Source organism: Aotus nancymaae, unplaced genomic scaffold, assembly GCF_030222135.1.
Source record: "Aotus nancymaae isolate 86718 unplaced genomic scaffold, 86718_ANA_hifiasm-v0.15.2.pri h1tg000067l, whole genome shotgun sequence".
Classification (NCBI taxonomy): domain Eukaryota; kingdom Metazoa; phylum Chordata; class Mammalia; order Primates; family Aotidae; genus Aotus; species Aotus nancymaae.
Genome location: NW_026988482.1, coordinates 5,489,439 through 5,515,939, shown reverse-complemented (window position 1 = coordinate 5,515,939; position 26,501 = coordinate 5,489,439). Strand labels below are relative to the sequence as shown.

At 46.7% G+C, this 26,501-nt stretch overlaps 1 protein-coding gene and 1 long non-coding RNA gene across 2 annotated transcripts in view; one reads left to right on the top strand and one right to left on the bottom strand.

Annotated features, from left to right (window-relative positions):
- Positions 1 to 5,853: 5,853 nt before the first annotated feature.
- On the bottom strand, positions 5,854 to 15,832 carry EIF2B5 (eukaryotic translation initiation factor 2B subunit epsilon). Its single transcript, XM_021674488.2, has 16 exons — positions 15,609 to 15,832; positions 14,426 to 14,550; positions 13,041 to 13,226; positions 12,771 to 12,948; positions 12,601 to 12,681; positions 11,346 to 11,423; positions 10,771 to 11,083; positions 9,457 to 9,602; positions 9,096 to 9,237; positions 8,871 to 8,972; positions 8,590 to 8,697; positions 8,333 to 8,423; positions 7,913 to 8,036; positions 7,230 to 7,355; positions 6,437 to 6,547; positions 5,854 to 6,279 (listed from the first exon to the last, which is right to left on the bottom strand). Exons 1-16 carry the CDS (start codon positions 15,801 to 15,803, stop codon positions 6,220 to 6,222), a joined length of 2,166 nt encoding a protein of 721 aa, XP_021530163.1. The 5' UTR covers positions 15,804 to 15,832; the 3' UTR covers positions 5,854 to 6,219.
- Positions 15,817 to 26,501, top strand: part of LOC110569046 (uncharacterized) — a 49,325-nt gene continuing 38,640 nt past the window's right edge. The window contains exon 1 of the long non-coding RNA XR_010338934.1: positions 15,817 to 17,244. This is a non-coding gene — a long non-coding RNA (uncharacterized LOC110569046). The remainder of the gene's footprint in view (positions 17,245 to 26,501) is intronic.

Below are 26,501 nucleotides of genomic sequence, written 5' to 3'. Positions count from 1 at the left end.
AGCCCAAGATTGTCAAAAAGAGAAACAAGAAGTTCATCTGACACCAGTCTTACCGATATTTCAAAATTAAGCAGAACTAGCGGAAACCCAGAGGTGCTGACGACAGGGTTCGTAGAAGGTTCAGGGGCCAGATCTTGATGCCCAACACTGGTTATGGGAGCAATGATAAAGCACATGCTGCCCAGTGGCTTCCGGAAGTTCCTGGGCCGCAACGTCAAGGAGCTGGAAGTGCTGCTGATCTGCTCTATGCTGAGATCACTCACGATGTTTCCTCCAAGAACCTCAAAGCCATCATAGAAAGAGCTGCCCAGCTGGCCATCAGATTCACCAACCCAGTGCCAGGCTGCGCAGTAAAAAAAATGAGTAGACAGCTCATGTGCATGTTTTGTGTTTCAATAAAACTGTAAAAACTGCAAAAAAAAAAAAAAATAGTGAAAGCACGCTTTTTGGCTAAGAAAATACAGTACTTAGTATTGACCTTATTTTGACTGAGCAAATGTTTGCCGCTAAGTCATGTGTGTTTTAGGATTGTTTCCTCTACAACCTTTTCATTTCCTCTGACTTTAATCATTGCCTTGTTTTTTCATGTTTTAATACATTATACTTACCATTAATTCTTCCCATGTAATCTAATAGTTTCTCAATACACTCTTTGTTCACTCAGTCAAAGCTATTAGATAATCTATCAGTTCCATTTTTCCTGGAGCCTTCCATTCTTTTTTTTTTTTTAAATGGAGTCTCACTTTGTCACCCAGGCTGGAGTGCAGTGTCACTACCCCGGCTCACTGCAACCTCTGCCTCCTGGGTTCAAGTGATTGTCCTGCCTCAACCTCCCAAATAGCTGATATTACAGGCACCCACCACCACATCCAGCTGATTTTGTATTTTTAGTAGAGACAGGGTTTCACCATGTTAGCCAGGCTGATTTTGAACTCCCGACTTCAGGTGATTGCCCGCCTTGGTCTCTCAAAGTGCTGGAATTAGAGGTGTGAGCCACCAGGTCTGGCCAAGGCTTCCATTCTTTTGTTCTGGTCTGCACTACTCACTGACTGTCTCAGCCTGTGGACAGCTTCATCGTGGGACTTCTCTGCATCCTCAAAATTCCCTTTACCTGTCTCCATGTTTTTTTTAAATCTTATTTTTTTTATATATATATTGCAAGCCCACAACGAACATCATATGTTGTCTCCATGTTGAATCTGTTTCCTGGATACTTTACTCCTTTGTTTTATTTGTTGTTATTTGAGGCAGGGCCTTGCTCTGCAGCTCAGGTTGGAGTATAGTGGAGTAATCATGGCTCACTGCAGCCTCGAACTCCTGGGCTCAAGCGATCCTATCAAAGTCCTGGGATTATAGGTGTGAGCCACTGCACCCAGCCAACAATAAATTATTGAATTAAGAACAGGCCCATTCCTATAATCCCAACACTTTGGGAGGCTGAGGTGGGAGGATCACTTGAGCCCAGGTGTTTGAGACCAGTCTGGGCAACATAGCAAGACCTTGTTTCTACCGGGGGGGGAAAAATGGCTGGGCGCATAGCTCACATCTGTAATCCAAGCACTTTGGGAAGCCAAGGTGGTCGGATCACTTGAGGTCAGGAGTTCGAGACCAGCCTGGCCATCATGGTGAAACCCCGTCTCTACTGAAAATACAGAAATTAGCCAGGTGTGGTGGCTTGCGCCTGTAATCCCAGCTAACTGGAAGGCTGAGTCAGGAGAATCGCTTGAACCCAGGAGAAAGAGGTTACAGTGAGCCGAGACCGCACCACTGCACTCCAGCCTGGGTGACAGAGTGAGACTCTTGTTTCAAAAAAGAAAAAGAAGAACATTTTAATTACTGGTTTTCCTTTTTTTTTTTTTGAGATTTGAGACAGTTTTGCTCTGTTGATCAGGCTGGAGTGCAGTGGTGTGGTCTCCGCTCACTGCAATCTCCACCTCCTGGGTTCAAGCAATTCTCGTGCCTCAGCCTCCTAAATAACTGGAATTACAGGTGTGCACCACCACACCCGGCTAATTTTGTATTTTTTTCTTTCTTTTTCTTTTCTTTTTTTTTTTTTTTAAATAAAAGATGGGGTTTCACCACAATGGCCAGGCTGGTCTTGAACTCCTGATCTCAGGTGATCCACCCATCTCAGCCTCCCAAAGTGCTGGGATTACAGGCATGAGCCACTGCGCCTGGCCTATTTTTAAGACATGGGGTTTGACCACATTGGCCAGGCTGGTCTCGAACTCCTGGGCTCAAGTCATCTGCCCACTTTGGCCTTCTAAAGTGCTGGGATTATAGGCATGAGTCACATTGCACCCAGCTTTTTTTTTTTCTTTTTTTTGAGACAGGGTCTTGCTCTGTGATCCCAACTGGAGTGCAGTGGTGTGATCATAGCTCACTGCAGCCTGGAACTCCTGGGCTCAAGTGATCCTCCCATCTCAGCCTCCTGAGTAGCTGGGACTACAGGCACACACCACCACCCTTGGCTGATAATTTTAAATATTTTGTAGAGATGGGGTCTTGCTCTGTTGCCCAGCTGGTCTCAAATTCCTGGCATCAAGTGATCTACCTGCCTTGGCCTCCCAAAGGGCTGGGATCACAGGCATGAGCCACCATGTCCAGCCGATTTTTCCTATTCTCTTTCTGGAACCCAGTAGATGATTTTGTGATTTGGGGCCTTATGGATTGATCCTTTATTTTCTTATCCTTTTCTCCTGTTTTTTTTTTTTTTTGATAGATAAAATATTCATGATTCAAGATTCAGGAAGTATGTAAGAATGGAAATACAGTGAAACATCACCCTCCTATTTAGAATCCAAATTCTCCACTTCTCAAGAGAAGGAATTAGGAGACAGAGTCTCACTCTGTCACCAGGCTGGAGTGCAGTGGTGCTATCTCTGCTCACTGCAACCTCCGCCTCCTGGGTTCAGGCGATTCTCCTGCCTCAGCCTCCTGAGTACCTGGGACTACAGGTGCACGCCACAACACCCAGCTAATTTCTTGTATTTTTAGTAGAGATGGGGTTTCACCATGTTGGCCAGGATGGTCTTGATCTCTTGACCTCATGATCGGCCTTCTAAAGTGTTGGGATTACAGGCGTGAGCCACAGCACCCGGCCTTATTTTTAATTTTTAAGAACTCTTCTCCAATTCTTCCTTTTTAAAGTACATCATAGACACAATATCTTCTGAGTTTCAAGAACAGTTAATTGTAGGTTTTTCCCATGAAGTTTTCAAAAAGCTCCCTACTTTGTCATTGTTTCAATTTTCTGTTTGTTTGTTTTGGTCTGTCATACTGGAAGGTTACTCAGGTGTTTAGTGGTCCTTGGCTGTCTATTCATATTTAACGGAGAAATACCAAAGAGCAGATTGGAAGTTCAGTGTATGTACAAGACTTATTATCAACCAACAGGCTTCACTGTAGGGTGATCACGTCGGGGGAAAGCTGACTTCTTTTGTTGTTGAAGAAACCAAAATTGTCAGTGTGCGTAGGCATTTTTTTTCCTGCAGTTGTTTCTTTATAGACTGGAGGTTACGTCAGTATGTGCTGGTGTTGAGTCTCACCGCTCATATACTTTCACTTAATTCTTCATTTTCAGTCTAATACTGCACCTCTATCCCCACCATGCCTGCTCCTGAATGCAGAGGCTCTGATAGTTTAAGTTTTCCTGGACATTCTGAAACTTCATGGGCTTTTTCATTCATTATGCTGGGCACAGGTGGGCAGTCAGTCTGGAAAACTGTGACCTTTGGGCTTAGGAAACCTAAAGTCTATCTTTGCTCATTTTTCCCCTACCATTTCTCCAGAGACGGAATCTCCCATTTAATGCAGGGGAGAAGTAAGGGTAATCACTCGGCTGGATCAGATGAGGTTGGGACTTGGTGGGGCTTTTGCTTATGCAGATCTTTGTGTAATCTCCTTCCACCCCACCCCTAGTTCTCAGCATCAGTCCATACCCTCCTCCGAGGTGCTGAACCTTTTCTAGGTTCAGAAGGGCACATTGGCTTGCTTCTTGTCACTAACTTCCTCAGCAGGTAGAACCCACCTCATTCTGCTTTGTTACGCCACTGTTCACTCTTGTTTTTCATTTTCCAAAATGTTGACATCCCTCATTCATTGTCACCTCCCATTTTCCTTATCATTGGGTCATGTGCCTTTTTTTTGAGACAGAGTTTCACTCTTGTTGCCCAGGCTGGAGTGCAATGTCACGATCTCGGCTCACTGCAACCTCCACCTCCTGAGTTCAAGCGACTCTCCTGCCTCAGCCTCCTGAGTAGCTGAGATTACAGGTGCCTGCTACCATGCTTTTTTTTTTATTTTTATTTTTAGTAGACATGGGGTTTCACTGTGTTAGCCAGGATGGTCTCGATCTCCTGACCTCATGATCCGCACACCTCAGCGTCCCAAAGTGCTGGGGTTACAGGCATGAGCCTGGCTGGAAGTAATCTCTTTCCAAAAATGCTTTGTAGACTACTTCTGATTTCTGCTATACATTTGGTACAGATCAGGGATGCCTTGTAAGTTACTTATATCTCATTGCTGTACTAACTCCACACCGTAACGCCAGGATTTTCACACTAGACACTAGAACCTATACCTGACGAGACAGAAACTGAGATTTACTAGAAAAGTTAATTAAGCCAAACGCTGGCTAGCCTGTCTTTTCCTTTTCCAGTGATACCTTCATACCCCCAAGGAGACTTCAGTCACCCTGTCCTCTGTTTGTGTCTTTTTTTTTTTTTGAGAGTCTTGCTCTTGTCACCCAGGCTGGAGTGCAGTGGTGTGATCTTGGCTCATGCAACCTCTGTCTCCCGGGTTCAAGTGATTGTCCTGCCTCAGCCTCTCGAGTAGCTGGGATTACAGGCATTCTACCACCACGCCTGACTAATTTTTGTTATTTTTATTGAAGACAGGGTTTCACCATGTTGGCCAGGCTGGTCTCAAACTCCTGGCCTCAGCTGATCTGCCAGCCTCAGCCTCCCAAAGTGCTGGGATTACAGACATGAGCCACAGCACCCAGCCAAAATTATTGACACTATATGAAGACAAGGAACTCAAAAAGAAAAGACAGAAAGGCATGCCTCTTTTGGTTGAGGTTAAAGTGATACAGCAAAGTGACAAGCTCCAGCTCCAGAGTCCAGTATCAAACCTGGCTCTATCAGTTACTTGAAGCTCTCTGAGCTTCAGGCATCTTATCTGAAAATGGGGATAAGACTTCATAAGTCTCATGTGAGGGTTAAATGAAACTATATGTGAAAATGACTTGCCTGTCACATGGCAAACACTCTCATGTCAAGGGAAAGCACCCTCCACAGGGCCTTCCTATGTTCTTGGGACCTCCATTACTGGCTCTGGGTTATATTTGTCTGTGGGGCCAATTTCCCCTTCACTGAAACACAGTATGCTGAAGGGCAGAGTTCTGGATTCTGAAAGTCCTTAGCTTTACCCCTCAAGAGTCATGTGACCCTGAGCTGATTTCCTTATTTTTAAGATGAAGAATGGCCCAGCTTCCCTGACAGAACGAGTACCAGATCAACTGGAAACGCACGTGAGAGAGACTGGCATGTCTAATGGGCTTTACGTATAGTCGGCAACATAACCCTCTGGCAGAAAAGTGTTCAGATGAGACTCTGTGGAAACAAACTTAGGCACAGCACCCTAGGACCACAAGTTGGTCCAGAGGCTGGAAAAGAACCTCGGCCCTCCATTATCCAGGATCCATGGGAAAGGTTAATTAGCAAGGTGCCACAGTACCACCTAGTGGCCGGCACACCTGTCATCCCTCTCCCCCAGGTGTTGCGGAAAGGCTACCCTGACTGGTCACATACTTCACAGGCTGATTAGTCAGGGATGGAGAGAAACCAAATGCACCGCTCTCTTTTTTTTAATATTAACATATACAAGTAGCAGAGAGCGCCAGCTGCTCTCTGCTGTTCCCCGAGGGAAAGCCGGAGCACAAAGCTGTTCCTCTGGCCTTCCTCCAACGGCAGGGCCTGCTTAGCTCCTCCCTAGGCAGAAGCTTTGTTCTAGCCCCACTTCCCACATCCCAGCTCCAGTCAGGGCGGGAGACACATGGTGGCTGGCAGTGAGAAGAATACTGCAGCTCCAGCCTCTGCTCCTTTAAGTCTCAGCCTGGATGGTGGCCACTCATCCCTCTGCAGCTAGTTCCTCACTCGTCCCAGCTCAGGAGCCAGGAGGGCACTCAGCCACACCCACTGGAGCAGCAGTGTGACTTCAGTCACCTTCGGATGACTCCTCTTCTGCCTCTTTTAGCCACTGGATGAACCTCTGAAGCTGTAAGGAAGCAGAGGAGCGATCGGCTGGGGGAGGTGCACATGACTCTCCTGCTCCTCTTGGCAGATAAACAGCTCTAACAACCAGAGCCCCAGAAACCAACCACCCTGGAGTCCAGGGGCCCGGACCATCTCGGCGACAGGGCAGCAGGACTCACCTGTTGATTCTTGCGCAACTGCCGGCCCTTGTCAGTTGTATCTCTTTGGCTGAACCAGATCAGAATGGTTTCCTCGGCCAGGATCTCCAGTTGGTAGAAAGCCATCAGTACCTGCAAAAGGCCAATAAAAGAGACCTCAGGGGCCTTGGAGAGTCCAGCAGGATACTCTACCAGGCCCTCAGATCCCTCTATGCACTGAGTAGCTTCCTCCAAAACAGACAGGAGTGAGCTGTTTGCTCTGCTTCTGGGGCAGGTCTAACTTCTGGAACTATTGCTGGGGAGAGCTTTGCACATTTCCAGGCCACCCCCAGAATGGCTACCTTACTAGCCTGGCTCCAAGCAGCACTATTCTAGCTATAAGCATGACATTGGGAGTGGATGGGCCATATTTGATTCACATTAGCTGCTGCTGCTTTTTTTTTTTTTTTGATGAAGTCTCACTGTGTTGCCCAAGCTGGAGTGCAGTGGTGTGATCTCGGCTCAATACAACCCCCACCTCTTGGGTTCAAGCGATTTTCCTTCCTCAGCTGTCCGAGTAGGTGGGACTACAGGCACACGCCACCATGCCCGGCTAATTTTTGTATTTTTAGTAGAGATGTATGTTGGCCAGGCTGGTCTTGAACTCCTGACCTTGTGATCTACCTACCCTGGCCTCCCAAAGTGCTGGGATTAGAGGTGTGAGCCTCCACGCCTGGCCGGCCACATTAGCTTCTATTTTATGTCTCCCAATGGGGGGTCACCAACCCTCATTTGAAAGCAAGTACAGAAGAATGAGGCTTGAGATCGTATTTACCTTGGCCATGGAAGAACCAAGAGCTTCATGTTCCAGGAAGAAGTCCTCAATGGCTGCTAATGCTTCCAAATGGTCGGCTACACGCTTTATGTAGTTCCTAAAAACAGGGCTCCAGGCCTTGAGCAGCTATGGAAGAAAGAAGGGAGCTGCAATATATTCCTGAGCATTCACCTACACCTGGAATCCAAGCAAATCCATATTGATGACATGGGTGGACAAGAGGGAGATGATACAGGGTCTGTGGAGTCACGTCAGAGGGACTCGGGAATTGTTGGCAGGGCTTGGGAGAAAGAGATTCCTTAGGGAAGGTGAAGGGGATCAGATACTGTAGGCTGCCTCAAAATACCTATTCCCACCCCAAAGGCTGATCCTGTATTGGGTCAAATCGCTGCCATACAGTGAATGTCCAGGTTCCTTCTGAGTATACCTTTGGGGGCCTAGTATGGTATGAATCCTGGAGTGGCGAAGGCCAGTCAGTATAGAACTCAACCTGACCCCTCTGAACCAGCCAAGGCTGCTCTAGAGCCCAACCAGCTTCCAGAGGCAAGGAGAAAGGAACCAGATGTAACATACACCCAATATAACAAGACAGTCTACTCCTGATTTCCTTTAAAGTCAAGTACAGCAAGGATGTGGATCTGCCTCTACCCAATCCCTTGTACTCAGCTCCAATCTTTGCTCACAGGAAGCAGCAGGGCACAGTAGCGGCTTGGGTCAAGCGGGGAATCCATCTGCTGCAGGGGGAACTCCAGGACCACGTGGCTCAGTACCTGCATCACCTCCTTTAGACTTATGTTATAGGCATACCTGTGGGGAGACTGGGGTGACACCGGGGCCTTCACTGGCCCTTCAGCATGCTTAGAACTATGACTCTGACAGACACTGGAGAAGTTGGATGGAACAATATGAAAGGGGAGGGTTTAGGAAGGAGAAAGTCTATGCTGAGGCTAGAATTTAATAATGCTCTCCTTGCTCCAAATACTACTGGTCTCTCCATTTGGGATGTCGAGGGAATAGGTTCCTATTCAGAGAAGAAACGCTTATGAGAAAGCCTCTACCTTCCCGGGATTGCCCTGAGGAGAACAGGAATGGACTGCTCTTACTTGAGAGAGTTGATTTCCAGGACTAGATTGTCACAAGAAATGTTCTCCTCTTTGCCCCGCTGCAGGGTTCCTAAAACTTCATTCTGGAACACTGAAATCAAAGCAAGCATAAGTTCACGGGCCGACATCATCCCAGAATGCTCTGTCATCTAGTCTTGACTACACCAAACCCCTTCTGAGGAACGTAAGCCTTTGGCGAGTTGATCCATGTGAGAAGAGAATAAACTCGTCCACGCTTTTCTCCCCCAGCCACTCACCTTTGATGTCATCCATCTGAGGGGAGCCTCCCCGGCTGTCCGGCTCCTCAGCATCCACACTTCGTTCACTTTCACTTTCACTCTCCTCTTCCATGTTGATATTGAGTTCTGAGAAGCCATAATAGGTAAGGAGTAAAAAAAACAGCCACTGACAGAGATCAATATACCTGCCCTGTCTGCATGAATAAAGGAGCGAATAAGTAATGTGACTCTGAAATATTCACTATCCTTCAAAACATTCAGATCCAGTAGGAGGAGGGCAGGCATAAGGCCTAGCTCACCCCACAGGCTGTGCTGCAGTTTCTCCTCTTCCTCCGTGTTCACGTCTGCAGCTTTCCAGAGGTGGCCCTGGCCAGCAACTCCTACTTCTGCTGGATTGTAACCTGGAAAAGACAACGATCTCTAGAGAGGGCCCCGAAGCAGCACCAATCCCGCCAGGAGGAAACACTGGTTCTTTCATTTGGCAGAGACACACATAGATGCCCCACAGCTGCCAAGTCTCACACCTTTCATCTTCACTTTCTCCTTTTCTTGGTCAGCCCCAGAATCATCACTGAACTGGCCATCATCTTCATCTTCCTCTGTATCTGGAGGGTGCAAAGAGATCACCGAGCCCTCAGGCAGCGTGATGTTTGGGCCCACTACCACCTAGGGGGAAAAACACAGACCCGTTAGGGTGCGGAGGAAAAGTCCATCCTGACCACGAGAGCAAATTTTTCTTTTTTTAAACTAAGGCTAGAAGGTAAATGAAACCACTAGATTTGGACTCTCAATCAGTCAGGATTATGGGTGGAAATAATGCTCCTTCTGGCTCAGTGTGACTGCCACTCAATTAGGGGTCTGTGCACAGTACAGATCAGGTCTTACCTGGGAAGTGAGGACACAGCGTGGCTTCAGGGTCACTTGTTCCTTGACCTCAGCATTGTCACAAAGCAGAGACTGATGGATCTGTGCTCCAGCAGCCACTCGAACACTCTGCCACAGGTAAGTCTGGTCCAGCACCACGTTATCACCTGGCTCAGGATGGGAAGGCCTCTGGGTCACTAAGCGCTCCAACTGCAGACCAGAGCCCTTCATAGAGGACGGGGTGACTGACACCAGCACGGCTCCCGCCTAGCTCTCATTCCCCATCCCACCCTCTAAACCCAGGCCTGAGAAGACAACGCACTTCACCAAGTTTACAATTATGGATTATATACAGGGCTTAAGAACCTGAGAACCTTCAGGGTTTCTGGGGATCCTCTGAACTCAAAACCTTAGTAGAATTATATCCATGTCTACAAGCAGAACCAAATAATTCCACCTCTTCTGGTACATTTTAGAATCCAAGTCTTTTTTTTTTTTTTGAGGCATGGTGTCACTCTGTTACGCAGGCTGGAGTGCAGTGGTATGATCGAGACTGACTGTAGCCTCAACCTCCCCAGGCTCAGGTAATCCTCCAGCCTCAGCCTCCCAAGTAGCTGAGACTACAGGCATGTGCCATCACGCCTGGCATATTTTTGTATTATTTTAGAGAAGGGGTGTCACCATGTTGCCCAGGCTGGTCTTGAACTCCTGGGCTCAAGTGATCCTCTCACCATGGCTTCCTAATGTGCTGGGATTACAAGCATGAGCAACCACGCTCAGCCCCTAGAATCTGAGCCTTATTGTTGTTCCTGCAAAGGGCAGTACTATTAGAAGCATCACATTCCTACAACCAAAATGAGTTACCATGAGGCCAACCAGGCAGTTACAGTAGGCTAAAAAGAACACTGGACTTACAATCAGAATACCCAGATTCAGGTCCCATTATTACCAATGGTCTTGGGCAAGAAAACCTTGTCCAGCCTGTTTGTTCATTTGTAAATTATGAGGATTAAATGAAACAATGTATATAAAAGCCCTTTGTAAACTGTAATACATGAAATAGATGTTATTACCGCATGTTAATTATCCACTTGCTCCTGAAGGTGACTATAGGGTACTCTGGAATGTGAAGAGCCATCCAATGAGGCTCACGGGCCACGAATTAAGGTATTGCTGTTTTCAAATCCCTGTTTCCTCCTTTCCTGAGCTAGCCACTCCAGTTCCTTATTCCCAGGGACTGTCCCTGGTGTAACCATCCCTTGTGTTTCTGGAGACAGGGCCTCCCCCAGGTTCCTGCTCCTAGGATAGTTGGCTTGATTCCCCACCTGTGCTCACCAATGTGGCAGCCGGGGCCAATGACACTGTTGGTGATAAAGCAATTGCTGCCAATGACAGTGCCCGACCCCAGGAGCACATTTTCCTCTAGGATGCTGCCATGGCCCAGGCTGACCTCAGGCCCTCGGTAGATGTTGTGCCGGGAATGAGTGCAGCTCTGGGTGCTGCTGTCAGTGAAGTTCGCCTCCGGGGTGAGAGGGTAGACCCATCGGCGGATGACGTCAGCACAGACAGCCGAGTACATGTGTAGGCTGGAGACACGGGCACCGTATTCCTTAGTTGTTACGTGCATGTGGATCTGGTTCCCTAGGATCTGAATGAGAAGGAAAGGGAGGTCACCCAGGCATGAAAGACAAGAAGAACGCCCCAAGTACAACTTCTGTAATCCTTGTAAGTTCCCCTCTGCCTCTCCCTGCCACAAAGACTTTTCTTCGTGTACTGTTCCTCCCGCCCCTAGCTCTTTTCCTCTGTCCTATGCCTCAATAAAACACAAAAAGGGATCAAAAGTTACCAGCATGAGATACAATCATAGCCTTCTCCTCTCTCCTAAAGAGGCATTGGAAGACTTTTCTCACCTCCTCATTCACTAAGAGACCTCTCACAAAGTCATCTCGAGTTTGGTAGTCAAAGTTGTCTGTAAAGAGTTGCGCCACCTGTGGAAGGAGGTGGAGTGGGCTAATATTAAGTACTATTTAGGAACACAGATAAGCTCCCCAGAGACCTAGCAAACCCTGTGACAGCTGGACATGGACCAGAATTCCAAAGAGACTTCCACTGGGATACCGGATACAAGATCTTTGCTTTACGACAGATTCTTTAAAAAACAACAAAAAAAGGCCAGGCATGGTGGCTCACGCCTGTAATCCCAGCACTTCGGGAGGCCGAGGTGGGCGAATCACAAGGTCAGGTGTTCAAGACCAACCTGGCCAATATGGTGAAGCTCATCTCTACTAAAAAATACAAAAATTAGCCAGGCACAGTGGTACGTGCCTGTAATCTCAGCTACTTGGGAGGCTGAGGCAGGAGAATCACTGGAACCTGGGAGGCGGAGGTTGCAGTGAGCCGAGATCTCACCATTGCACTCTAGCCTAGGCAACAGAGTGAGACTCCGTCTCAAAAACAAAAAACAAAAAAGCCATGGTGGCTCATGCCTGTAATCCCAGCATTTTGGAAGGTGGTCAGATAGCTTGAGCTCAGGAGTTCATGAACAGCCTGGATAACATGGTAAAACCCCATTTCTACTAAAAAATACAAAAATTGGTGGTAGTGCATGCCTGTGGTTACAGTTACTTGGGAGGCTGAGGCAGGAGGATCACTTGAATCTGGGAGGCCGAGGCTGCAGTGAGCCATCATCACACCACTGTGCCCCAGCCTGGGCCACAGAGTGAGACCCTGTCTCAAAAAATATATATATGAATAAAAATGAAAACAGGGCTGGGTGTGGTAGCTCATGCCTGTAATCCCAGCGCTTTGGGAGGCTGAGATGGGTAGATCACCTGAGACCAGGAGTTCAAGACGAGCCTGGTCAAAACAGTGAAATCCCACCTCTACTAAAAATACAAAAACTAGCCAGGCATGGTGGTGTGTGCCTGTAATCCCAGATACTCAAGAGGTTAAGGCAGGAGAATCAGTTGAACCCAGGAGGCAGAGGTTGAGTGAGCTCAGATCACACTACTGTACTCCAGCCTGGGCAACAGAGTGAGACACTATCTCAAAAAATAATAATGAAAATAAAGAGGGAGAAGTATCCCTTGGCCTTCTAAGGGGGGCAATAACAGACCCGTAGAGTTCTATTCTCTGGGTGTGCAGCCCCAGCCCTGAAGAGCTCACCTGAGGAGAACAGATGCTGATTTGACAGTCCAGTAAATCATAGCGAACCTCCACTCCATCTCGACTGCCCTGAAATAGGCTCTGTGGGGAGAGGTGATAGGACTTAAATTTGTTTCTCCCACTGAAGCCTGCTACTTCCCCACCTCAAAGGACCCCAGATATCCACGCACCAGAGGAAATGAAAAACGCCGGAGACCCCGAGTCTTCTGAAAATGGAGAACCCTGTTGGTGGCACTGTCCACAGCCACTACCACATTGTCTTCGGGGCAGCGAGTTGGGTGGCTGGGGGATGACTCCTTGAATATCATCGTCATCACAGAAACGTTTTTTTCTAGCTTCCGTCTCAACCTATAAAGGACAGGAGGGAGAGAGCTGCAAAAATGCAGCCTCGGGGCTCTGCTGGCCTTTAATCCTTGTTCCTGTCATTCTCTCATCCTGACCTGTGTTCCTCAAGGGCTCTGGTGATATTGATGTTTGAGATGACATCCCCATACACCAGAATGAAGTCAGAGTGCACCAAGGCCTTGGCATCAACATCACGGAGGACATCTCCCAGTGATCGATACAGTGCTGATGTAATTATTCGGACCACATTGAGAGATGTAGGGCGGCACCACTTGGACTTCCTAAAGGGAGAAGGGTGAGGGGCATGAGTATATCAAGCACAAAGATCACACGAGCCTTCCCCATTATTCTCCCCCATTCAGCGTTCACAGTCCTTCTGGGTGGCTTTTTTGGGTTCTTGCCAGCGTCTTCAACTTCAAAGAGAATTATGAACTATAATTAATGCTTTCAGCATCTGGTGTCACCAGTCTTGTTTTTTTTTTTGAGACAGAGTCTTGCTCTGTCGCCAGGCGCCAGGCTGGAGTGCAGTGGCGCGATCTTGGCTCACTGCAACCTCTGCTTCCCAGGTTCAAGCAATTCTCCTGCCTCAGCCTCCCAAGTAGCTGGGACTACAGGTGCACGCTACCAGGCCCAGCTAATTTTTGTATTTTTAGTAGAGACAAGGTTTCACCATGTTGGCCAGGATGGTCTCGATCTCTTGACCTCGTGATTCGCCCACCTTGGCCTCCCAAAGTGCTGGGATGAGGGGCGTGAGCCACTGCGCCCGGCCACCAGTCTTGTTTTATGGGTTAGGAAATAAACATGGTTATTTCGTCTCCATACCTTGACCCCTGTCCCCAAACATCGATTTGAACTCAAAATCCTGCTGAAACCTAGAATACACAAAGTACCCTAGGAACACACTTCATGTCGGCTTTCCCTTTCTGCAGTCCATATAACATTTAGGAATTGTCTGATAGAGACTATGCTAATGTCCTAGTCTATATTTCCTGGATTTCCATAAGTGATGAGACTCTCTATTTTTCAAGATTTCAACAAACATGTAAGTGCTCACTACATGCCTGGCACTGAACTAGGCAGTGGGAATACAAAGATGACAAGGAGCTCATTTATATCCTTGCAGGTGAGAACAAACAAGATTTAGAATCTCAGTGGAAAAACAAAGATGTTATTGTTGTAACTTCCATACTGAAGCCATTACATAAAAGCAAAGTCCACTGGGACCAAACTTTGTAAGTGACATTCAGAAAAAAAAAAAACAAATTCATTCTTTAAACTTTGTCACAGAAAACCCAAGACAGACAGATACAAGGTTTCAGCTGCTCACCTCCTGATAAGCGTACAAAATACCCTTAGAACTTACAATGACATCTGAGTAGACAGTTTTCCCCTCTCACATTTCCCCTTAGTTAGTTACATTCCTCCTGAAAAAACTGGAAAAAGATGGCGAAATATGCAAAGAAAAGTTGCAGGGTCTTACAGTAAATGTTCTTTGATTTGAGCAGCTTTCCAGCAACAAAAGACAAACGTTTCCTGTACACCTGTGGCAGTCAGGAATTCCAGAGTGTAGTCAATTAATGCAACATTGGCCAGGGGCAAGAGGACCTGAAGGACAGAAGATGAAAAAAAAATGAGTTCTCAAATCCCTCTGGGTACCCCATTGCAACAATTTTCACTCTTATGTTAGTATTTCCAAACAGTGTAGTTTTGCTGTCTCTTTCCAATTCAAAGGTAAACGGGTTCCTGCCGTTGATGTTCATGCCATGCTCTAAGCCTGAGTCTGAGATGTTGCAATTTGGGGATGGTAAGTACAGAATCTATGTGCCTTGTATCTGACACAGAGCTGTGACAGAATGGCAGTTCACCGCTGGCAAAGGGCAATACTGGAAATCAATCATTTCCATAAATTTAAGCACTGCTAAGGCCTTCTTCCCCATAAGATTTCCTTCCTTGATCCTTTTCTAAGAGTCAGAGGTTAGCCATCTCCCATCACTTTTCAAAAATGAACAGCCATTAGGCTTTTTCGAGGGAATCAGGGAGGATTTTCCTTAAATCCAGTGCAGTTCCCTCTCTTTGAACTGAGGACTGCTGAACGACCTAGCTGAGTTCAGTTCCCCATTGTCTAGACAACTCGGGGGCGATGGCAAAATGGCAATCAACCACTAAACCCATTTTGTCCTTTCGACAGACGGCACTATCATTAGAACCTGGAAGGAAAAAACAAAAGTACACTGCCCGAGATCTAGCCCCCTCTTTTTAAGGCATTATTACAGCCCTTTCAGAGGCAAAAGGTCGTTTCTTTTCACCTAAGCATCCATCATCTGCAAGGTTAAAAGCGGCGCTGCCTCTTCTAGGGGCACTGAATCCCCGCGTGAAGGCTTTTCTCAAGTGCTGTTTCTACATTTAGCTCTCTTCCTTCCTCTCAAACCCGAGGTGGACAACGTTACGAGTGCCCCCAAACCTGCCAGCCACTCACTTGGTCAGCAGTCATCAGGGTTTAGACAGACCCTCTGCCTCCTTCCTAACCACATAAACTCGGTTTTAGGATAACAGCATGGACACAAGTCCTTCAGGGGCATGCTGTACTAGTTAGCCGAAAGGAGAACTTGCTCCAGTCCCGCCAACCTCCCTGCCCTCTGGCTGCTCGCGTGCGCGGAGCTCACCCGAGGCAGGTCCTTGGAGATGGGGAAGAAGCGGCGATCGAAGCTATCGGCCACCAGAACTGCTTGCAGGGGCGGCGACGGTTCCTCCTCCGCCCCTCTGGCTCCCCCGCCACCGCCGCCTCCCGACCCCGCGCCGCTGCGCTTGTTGGCCCGACTAACCAACACACCAGGCGGCGCCACCACAGGGGCCGCCATCTTCTTCTCCCACGGCCACCACTTCCGCAAGGAAGCTGACACCGCACGCAGTAGGGGACAAAAAGATCCAGCACTTGAAAGGCGAAGGACTAATTAACGAAGGGGAGGAGACGAGGAGGGAGCAGTGCGCATGCGTCTTTTCCGGGAACCCACTGGGGTCTGAGGCTGATCCCGGAGGCGCGAGGAGTGGGAACAGGTCACGGTTGTCCCGGCCAGTGGAGGCGCAGGGTAGGCGTGGGGTCCCATAGACGTCATACTCGGTCTGCAAGTATCGTAGGCGTTCATTTTTATGGGAACAAGCCGAGATTCTTGCGGCGTGATGGGATTTGTGGTCGCCGCGAAGGGGCCGGCGCCATCCGGAATCTGTAAACGTCCAGCAGTTTCCCCGCCCCACGCATGTGAAATATGTAGCCCTCCGCATTCATTCTAGAAAATTCTGGGCACCCAGCGCCTTGGGGAGATGGAACCGAGCCAGATGTCCCCCCGCTGCGAGGAACCCACAACCTGCATAAATAGAGAAGGTGGCATATAGTAAGGGGACTAGTAATTCCACTGGGCGTTGACTGTGGGCAAGGCACGATGCAAGCATCATCTCATTTGATTCGTCACATATCTCTGCAAAACATCTTATTCGTTCGTTCAGCAAACATTTCTTGAACTCCCAGAGAGATGAAGGACGTTTACCCAGCTAGTAAGTGGAAGAACTGGTATTGGAACCCTATCTGATTTCAGAGTTCCACAATCTTGCTGCCAAGTTATGTGGGGATAACAGTGGCTATTTTGTGTCTTCATCTATTCATTCATCCAGCCTATCGGCCTCCTCTGTCTTAAGCAGAGTGGAGACGCGGGTGGATCTAGGCACACCAGTAAGTTGTACTGGAGTTAAGCAGTAAGCTTTCCCGGCAGAGGAAAGTGCAGGCGTAAAGGCCCCAGGCCTGAGAAGGCGCACCAGCACCTTATTCTCTTTGGGGAAAGAAGCGGTGGCTGCAGGGAATAAACCAACTCTGCAGAGGGGCGGGACCGTGGGAAAGCGGTGGAACGAGGCAGGCAGGCTGGGCGTCATTTGGGAGGCAAGGAGCTTTTCTGTAAGGCATCGCGTCCTTTCTGCACGGGGCCTGTCCAGGTTCCACACCACAGGCTTCTGCAGTTCCTGTGAACTGTTCCCATCCCGCCCCGCGCTGCACGTCGGGATTTGGAGTTCGCGAGGCTGAGACTTGTTTCCACGTGGCGATTCCGACTTAACCCGTCGTGCTCCGGCGCCCGACTCGTGGGACCGACGAATCTGTCATTTCTTCCCTCGTTAAGGAGCGGAACGAAAACCATTTGATTTTGGAAAATTTAGCCTAGAAAAGGAAAGGCAGAAGGCAACTAAGTAAAAGTTTTCAATTAGATGAATGGACGTTGTAGAAAAGGAATATTCAGCTGCCCTGCAAATCCAGAGGTAGAAGGGTGGGGGGCGGGGGAGGAATTAAATAGGACACACACTTCTCTCTCTCTCTCTCTCTCTGTCTCTCTCTCTCTCTCTCTCTCCCCCCCGCCCCCCCCCCCCCGGGATTGGGTATGGAAAGTAAGTCCACTTGCAGAATTTATTTTCAATGATTCCCGCAATCTGGGGAAGTGAATCCGCTGCCGAAAGGCATTTGTGCTTATGGTAAATCTAGGTCTTAAAATTCTGTAGACTGGTAGCTATATGGATATGATTTTAATAGATGAGTCTCAGGAAGACTCTCTCAAACTGTTATTTTTGTTGTTGTTGTTTAAAAACTTACTTGAGGCCGGGCTCGGTGCCTCATGCCTGTAATCCCAGCACTTTGGGAGGCCAAGGCAGGTGAATCACCTGAGGTCAGGAGATTGAGCCCATCCTGGCTAACATGGTGTAACACCGTCTCTACTAAAAATACAAAAAATTAGCCGGGTGTGGTGGCCGGTGCCTGTAGTCCCAGCTACTCCGAAGGCTGAGGCAGGGGAATCACTTGAACCAGGGAAGCAGAGGGTGCAGTGAGCTGAGATCGTGTCACTGCACTCCAGCCTGGGCAATAGAGCCAGACTCCATGTAAAAAACAAACAAAAACAAAAAACTTACTTGAAATATACTAGAAATCACATATACATAATTTCACACACACACGCATACACACAATACATAAAGAAGTAAAAATTCCTTTCCCCACTTCTTTCATCCTATAGAATCTGTGGAGTTATAACCATTCTTAATAATTTGATGGGTATTCTTTCCATTTCCCCCTAAGTTTATGTATCTAGAACTAGAGCTAGAGTATATGCCTACACACACACACACACACCCCCCCATACATATGTATTCAAACATGACATATGTATATCCACATGTATTCAAACACAGAATTATGTTTAGATAATTACGGTTATATGCTGGTACGCCAGAACCAGACTGCCTGGCTTCCATTCCAGGCCCTAGATGGGTAACTTTGGTTACTCAGCCTCTCTATGCCTGGACTTCATCTTTGAAATGGGATAATAATAATACTTACCTCATAAGGTTCTTGTGAGAATTAAATGAAAGCCCTTAGAACAGGCATTGACACACTGTGAAGGTATATTAGCTATTTTGATGATGATGCATTTTGTCTGCAACTTGATTTTTATTTAACATATGATGGAATGTAGACAAACCTAGCCATTTTCAATTATTCCAGAATATTCCACAGCATGAATATACCATTGTTTATCCAACCATTCTCTCTCGATAAACATTGCAGATTTTTTTGCAGTTTTATGATTTCAAATAATGCTGCAATCGTTTTCTATATATAGTCTTTATAAATTTGCATTTATTTCTTAGAATTTATTTATTTATTTATTTATTTTGGGACAGAGTCTCGCTCTGTCGCCCAGGCTGGAGTGCAGTGGTGCGATCTCAGCTCACTGCAACCTCTGACTACCGGGTTCAAGCAATTCTTCTGCCTCAGCCTCCAGAGTAGCTAGGATTACAGGCGCCCGCCACCATACCCGGCTAATTCTTGTAATTTTAGTAGAGACGAGGTTTCACCATGTTGGTAAGATTGGTCTTGAACTCCTGACCTCATGATCTGCCCTCCTTGGCCTTCCAAAATGCTGGGATTACAGGTGTGAGGCACCACGCCTGGCCTTAGAATTTATTCTTAAATTAGAGTAACTGGTTCAAATTGGATGCAGTTCCAGCTACCTACAAATGTAGGTAGCTGGGTGCCTTGTTGGCAGAGGGTACGTTGTTGGACTCACTGGCAAGGGTGATGAGGCCCTGGCGGAACTCATGGAGATGTTGCTTAACTGCTCTCCCTGGACAGTGTGTCATTTTGCGCTTATGCCAGCAATGTTTGAGAGTGCCTGTTTCCCCATAGCCTCACCAACAGAGTATTTTGTCAGTAGTTTGGACTTTGCCAATCTATAAAGGAAGATAAGTGTAGTTTTAATTTGTATTTATCTTTTTCATTGAGGTTGAACATTTTTTCGTATAGTAAAGGACGATTTTTACTTTTTGGTCAACTCCCAGTTCTGGTTCATTTTCTTTTCTTTTTGAGACAGAGTCTCACTCTGTCACCCAGGCTGGAGTGCAGTGGCGCAATCTCAGCTCACTGCAACCTCTGCCTCCTGGGTTCAAGCGATTCTCCTACCCAGGTCCCCTGAGTAGCTGGGATTACAGATGTGCGCCACCATGCCCAGCTGATTTTTGTATTTTTAATAAAGATGGGGTTTTACCATGTTGGCCAGGCTGGTCTTGAACTCCTGACTTCAGGTGATCCACCCACCTCAGCCTCTCAGAGTGCTGGAATTACAGGCATAGAGAGGATGCATCCAGCATTCCTTTCTTTTCTTTTCTTTCTTTCTCTCTTTTTTTTAGAAACAGGGTTGTGCTGTGTTGCCCAGGCTGAAGTATAGTGGCACAATCATAGCTCACCACAGCCTCGAACTCCTGGACTCAAGCAATCCTTCTGCCTCAGTCTCCAGAGTAGCTGGGATAACAGGCACACGCTACCACACCTAAGTTTTGTAGTTTTTGTAGAGATGGAATCTCTCTGTATTGCCCAGGCTAGTTCTGGTTCTTCCTCTGCATTTAGATTTCAAAATGAGCCTTGAATATGAAGTCAGCGTAGAACGTAAGCTCTGCGGGCTTTCTGTTTGTGTTATCCACTACTGTAGCCCAGGTGTCTAGAAGACTGACTGGCACATGGCAGATTCTCACTAAGTATTTGCTGAGTGAATCACTGGTTGTTGCTAGTCAGTCACCAAGTGTGTGATCAACTGCAGACAAGCAGAAGTAATTCCTGGCTTTCCTAAGGCTGAGGCTCTTTTTTTAAAGTGAAAATGCCACAAAACATAAAAGTTATCATCTTAACAATTTTTTAACCTTGGCATGGAGAATTGATTGAAGTTAGCCATCTTTAAGTATACAACTCTGCAGTGTTATTTACATTCACACTGTTGTGCTATCGTCACCACCATACAGCCACAGAACTCTTTTCATCTTTTTAATTTATTTTTTTATGTTTTTTTGAGATGGAGTCTCACTGTGTCACTCAGGCTGGAGTGCAGCGGTGTGATCTCGGCTCACTGCAACCTCCACCTGCCAGGTTCAAGCGATTCTCCTGCCTCACCCTCCCGAGGTGCTGGGGTGACAGGTGTGCGCCACCATGCCTGGTTAATTTTTGTATTTTTAATAGAGATGGGGTTTCACCATCTTGGTCAGGCTTGTCTCAAACTCCTGACCTTGTGATCCATCCGCCTCAGCCTCCCAAAGTGCTGGGATTACAGGCATGAGCCACCATGCCTGGCCTGTTTTCTTCTCACTTTATTTTTTATTTTATTTATTTATTTATTTTGAGACGGAGTCTCACTCTGTTGCCAGGCTGTTGTGCAGTGGCACAATGTCAGCTCACTGCAACTTCCACCTCCTGGGTTCAAGTGATTATCCTGCTTCAGCCTCCTGAGTAGCTGGGACTACAGGCATGCACCACCATACCCAGCTAATTTTTGTATTTTTAGTAAAGACGGGGTTTTACCATATTGGCCAGGCTGGTCTTGATCTCCTGACCTTGTGATTGGCCTCCCAAAGTGCTGGGATTACAGGCATGAGCCACCATGCCCGGCCTTTCTTCTAACTTTAAATGGCACTTTTCCTCTTCCAAAATTCTACTTGTAATATATTAAAATAATGGTAGGATATATCCCCCTTAGGGCATCCTTGATACGTATACAAGAGCTGGCCTTTTCTAGGCGCTGCTAAAGAGCCAGGGCTCTGGTGTCAGGAAGCATTAAACTGGTGGCGCACTCTGAGGGTAAGTCCGGGTGCCTTTTGTGCTTCTCAGCTGGGCTCACTTGTTGCTTAGTGGACTGAGCTTGTTATTCATTGCTGTTGTTTATTTTTCTAGTTACTTTGGGGTTTGCAATAGTTGTTCTGAAAGGTAAGAGTTCTAAATATACTACGGGATAGCCGAGGTCCATGTTGTAGCTTGCTAGAAAATGACAGAAGAAATACAATTCTGAGCTGGATGTGTGACAGCGTGACTCACACTTGTAATCCCAGCACTTTTGGGAGGCCAAGGTGGGCGGATCCCCTGAGGTCAGGAGTTTGAGACCAGCCTGGCCAATATGGCAAAACCCGGTCTCTGCTAAAAAAAAAAAAAAAAAAAAAAAAAAAAAAAAAAAAAAAAAAATTAGCTGGGCATGGTGATGTGTGACTGTAATTCTAGCTAGTTAGGAGGCTGAGGCAGGGAATCACTTGAACCTGGGAGGCGGAGTTTGCAGTGAGCTGATATCACGCCCCTACACTCCAGCCTGGGCGGCAGAGCGAAACTCTATCTAAAAAAAAAAAATCTGAGTTCTTTCCTGTTCTTGTTTTCGCTTCCAGAGATGTCCCTCGTCTCCAGGGCATAACAATCCTTTTTGTCTTCTAGGCTGAAGTTTGAGGGAAAAAAAAGTCCTTCAAATTTTATCCATAGTTGAGTTGAAACAGGTTGGGATTTTTCAAAAGAAACTTTACTCAAAATCCTAAGGGAAGAGAAGGGAGAAAAAATGAAAATAAAGTCACAATAAATACACTTTTGGCTGGGTCCTTCCTGATCAAAGGCTGGAGTGGCTTGTGGCGTTTGGCAACACCGCCCCCTACAGGTCATTGCTGTGCTACGCTCCAACCTCCCCAACAATTGTTAAGACTATTCAGATCCCTATTGATGCGGAGCATTCCAGGATTGTGAAGTGGGAGCCAGCCACATCCATGATGTTCGTCGAGCCTAGAAGAGCCCTGCGGAAAAAAATTTTACCTGGCTACTCTGAGATCCAGACATGCACAGACCAGCCCTCTTGAAGAGAGCTTGAGTTTCCTGAATGAGGCTGGAATGGAGAGAGACAATGGGATTTCTGAGATAGCATTGCCAGGAGAAAAACACGTGACTGAATGGGTCAGCCCAAACATCAGGGGCTTGAATCCAGAGGGAGGAGGGGCTGGAGGAACAGTGCAAAGCTGTGCCTGGCTGCTCTTTATCCAGCCCCCTCTGAGGAACGTGTGTGACGCAGGACGGGAAAGGCTGTGGTTTATAGGAGGAGCAGTAGGTAGGGTGGCCATCTGTCCCTGTTTGCTTAGAACTGCCCCAGCTTTAGCAATGGAAAGTCCTGGCTCCTGGACTGAAGGAAGCTGATCCGTTCCTGGCCCTCTGAAATGATTGGTCACCATAGATAAGGGTCAGTCAGTGCCAAGAGTTCCTCTGTGGGAACTCCTCTCTAAACAGCTGACCAAGAGAAATAGCCAGTTTCCCCAATGCCTGGACAGGAAGGAGTCCCTGAATCTGGTGGGCCACAGGTTAGCAACCCTGCGGCACTTATTGGTGGCAAAACACCAAAGACAACAACAACAAAAAGATTAGGAATAGCCAGAGAGAAAATATATACAGCATTACCTAAAGGGGGACAAAAATGAGATTGACTTCACTACAGCAAATATGGAAGCCAGGAGAAAATGGCGTAACATCGTCAAAGCGTTGAGATAAAATAATGTCAACCTAGAATTGTCTTCCCAGAAAAATTATCTTTCTTTTTTTAAATTTGTTTTTAGGCTGGGCACAGTGGTTCATGGTTGTAATCCCAGCACTTTGGGAGGCCAAGGAGTTCAAGACCAGCCTGACAAACATGGCGAAACTCTGTCTCTACTAAAAACACAAAAATTAGCTGGATACGGTGGTGCGCATGTCTGTAATCCCTGCTACACTGGATGCTGAGGCAGGGGAATCACTTGAACCTGGGAGTCGGAGGTTGCAGTGAGCCAAAATTGTGCCACTGCACTCCGGGCTGGGCAACAACGTAAGACTCTGTCTCAAAAAAAAAAAAATTCTTTATTTTTTATTTTTTTTTTTAAGAGATGGGGTTTCACCATGTTGACCAGGATGATCTCGATCTCCTGACCTCGTGATCCACCCACCTCGGCCTCCCAAAGTGCTGGGATTACAGGCATGAGCCACTCCGCCCGGCTCCCAGAAAAATTCTTTTTAAAAATATTTCTTTCTTGGGCTGGGTGTGGTGACTCACGCCTACAATCCCAGCACTTTAGGAGGCTGAGGTGGGTGGATCATGAGGTCAAAAGTTTGAGACCAGCCTGGCTAATACGGTGAAACCCCGTCTCTACTGAGAATACAAAAATTAGTTGGGCGTGGTGGTTTGTGCATGTAGTCCCAGCTACTCCGGAGGCTGAGGCAGGAGAAATGCTAGAACCCGGGAGGTGGAAGTTGCAGTGAGCCGAGATCACGCCACTGCACTTCAGCCTGGACCACAAAGCAAGACTCCATCTCGAAAAAAAAATGCTTTCTTAATTGAAGCAGGGTCTCCCTATGTTGCCCAGGCTGGTGTTGAGGTCCCGGGTCAAGTGATCCTCCCACCTCAGCTTCCCAAAATGTGGGGATAACAGGCATGAGCCACCACACCCAGCTGAAAAATTATATTTGAAAAACAAGGACGAAATAAATATATTTTCAGATAAACAAAAACAAACAACTGATCATCAAAAGACCTTTACTGAAGGTGGGGGCGGAGAGGAGAAGCTGATTAAGTGGTAAAAAAATACAGTTAGATAGAAAGAATATGTTCTCATATTTGATAGTAGAGTAGAAAAATTGTAGTTAATAATTTTACTATTTTTTTTTTTTTTTTTTTTTTTGAGACGGAGTTTCGCTCTTGTTACTCAGGCTGGAGTGCAATGGGGTGATCTCAGCTCACCACAACCTCCTCCTCCTGAGTTCAGGCAATTCTCCTGCCTCAGCCTCCTGAGTAGCTGGGATTACAGGCACGCACCACCATGCCCAGCTAATTTTTTGTATTTTTAGTAGAGACGGGGTTTCACCATGTTGACCAGAATGGTCTCGATCTCTTGACCTCGTGATCCACCCGCCTCGGCCTCCCAAAGTGCTGGGATTACAGGCGTGAGCCACCGCGCCCGGCCCGACTATTTATTTATTTATTAGAGACAGGGCCTTGCTCCATTGCCCAGGCTGGAGTACAGTGGCTGGATCATGGCTCACTGCAGTCTTGAATTCCTGGGCTCAAGCAATCTTTCCGCCTTAGCCTCCTGAGTAGCTAGGATTACAAGCATGTGCCACCATGCCCAGCCAATTTTTAAAATTTTTTTGTAGAGATGGGTCTTGCTATGTTGTTCAGGCTGGTCTCAAACTCCTGGCCTTAAGCAATCCTCCTGCCTCAGCCTCCAAAAGTGCTGGGATTGTAGGTGTGAGCATCTTCACCTAGTCAACAATCATTTATTATCTATTTCACAATAGCTAGAAGAGAAGAGTTGTAATGCTTCCAACGCAAAGATGAGGCTGGGCGCAGTGACTCACACCTGTAATCCCAGCACTCTGGGAGCCTGAGGTGGGTGGATCACCTGAGGTCAGGGGTTCAAGACCAGCCTGGCCAAAGTGGTGAAACCTCTGTCTCTACTAAAAATACAAAAAACTAGCCGGGCACGGTGGTGAATGCCTGTAATCTTGACTATTTGGGAGGCTGAGGCAGGAGAATTGCTTGAACCTGGGAGGCAGAGGTTACAGAGAGCCGAGATTACGCCATTGCACTCCAGCCTGGAAGCCTTGGATGATAGAGTGAGATTCCGTCCCCAAAAAATGTATAAATAAGTAATAAATAAATAAATAAATAAAAATTATATGAAATAAAAAAATTCAGTAATGCAGTCACATTTGCCACATTTCCGGTGCTTAGTAATGATGTGTGGCTAGTGGCTACTATATTGGACAGTGCAGACATAAAATATTTCCACCATTGGCTGGGCACGGTGGCTCCCGCCTGTAATCCCAGCACTTTGAGAGGCCCAGGGGGGTGGATTACGAGGCTGGGAGTTCAAGACTAGCCTGGCCAGCATGGTGAAACCCCATCTCTATCAAAAATACAAAAATTAGCTGGGCATGGTGGCAGATGCCTGCAATCCCAGCTACTCAGGAAGCTGACGCAGGAGAATCACTTGAACCTGGGAGGTGGAGGGTGCAGTGAGCCGAGATCGTGCCATTGAACTCCAGACTGGACGACAGAGTGAGACTCCATCTTAAAAAAAAAAAAATTCCACTATTGCAGAAAGTTCGATTAACAGCACTTAAAAAATATACCTCAAATCAAAGGAGAAAATTCTAGAACAAAGGTCTGAGATGCAAGGTGAAAATTCTACTAAAATAAAATACTAAGCATGTGAGTAAACCTAAATAAACATTGATGATATGAAATAATATTCACGTCTGAGTTGGGCGGCTACAAAAGAAAATGCTAAACTTCTTATACGTGTTAAGTCAGGAAAGACGTGATTAGAGTTAAAAGCATTCTAAGATCTTTTTTATTATTCACATAAAGACTGGACAAGAAACAAAACTCAGCACTATATTGTTTACAAGTAATACACCTAAAACATGAGGACTCAGGCTGGGCACGGTGGCTCACCACCTGTAATCTCGGCACTTTGGGAGGTCAAGGCGGGTGGGATGCTTGAGGTCAGGAGTTCGAGACCATCCTGGCCAACATGGTGAAACCCCATCTCTGCTAAAAATACAAAAATTAGCTGGGCATGGTGGTGTGTGCCTGTAATCCCAGCTACTTGGGAGGCTGAGGCAGGAGAATCACTTGAATGCGGGAAGTGGAGGTTGCAGTGAGCTGAGATTGTGCCACTGCATGCCAGCCTGGGCGATAGAGCGAGACTCCATCTCAAAAAAAAAAAAAAGAAAAGAAAAGAAAAGAAAGAAAGAAAGAAGAAAAGTTTAAACATGTACAAAAGTAGATAAAATGGCGTAATTAATTCCATGTGTCCATCACCATGTGGAACAATGATCATTTCAATCTTGCTTCATTAATACCTGCCCCCACACTTTCCTCTCTCGCTTCGGATTATTTTGAGGCAAATCCTAATCATCTTATCATTTCATCTGTAAATATTCTAGTATTTATCTCTGGAAGAAAATGACTATTTGGCAAAAATAATCATGCCATTCTACTCAAAATTAACATAGTTTTACATATTGTTAAATAACTACTCTGTTCAAATTTCCCCAATTTTCATATCAATATCTTTTTCTTGTAAATGTTTATTGTTTTATTCAGGCTCAAAATAATGTTTATATATTGTGATTGCTTGAAAACTCTCTTAAATTGCTCACTTCAATGTTTTCATAGGTGGAGTATTGTGGCTCATGCCTGTCATCCCAG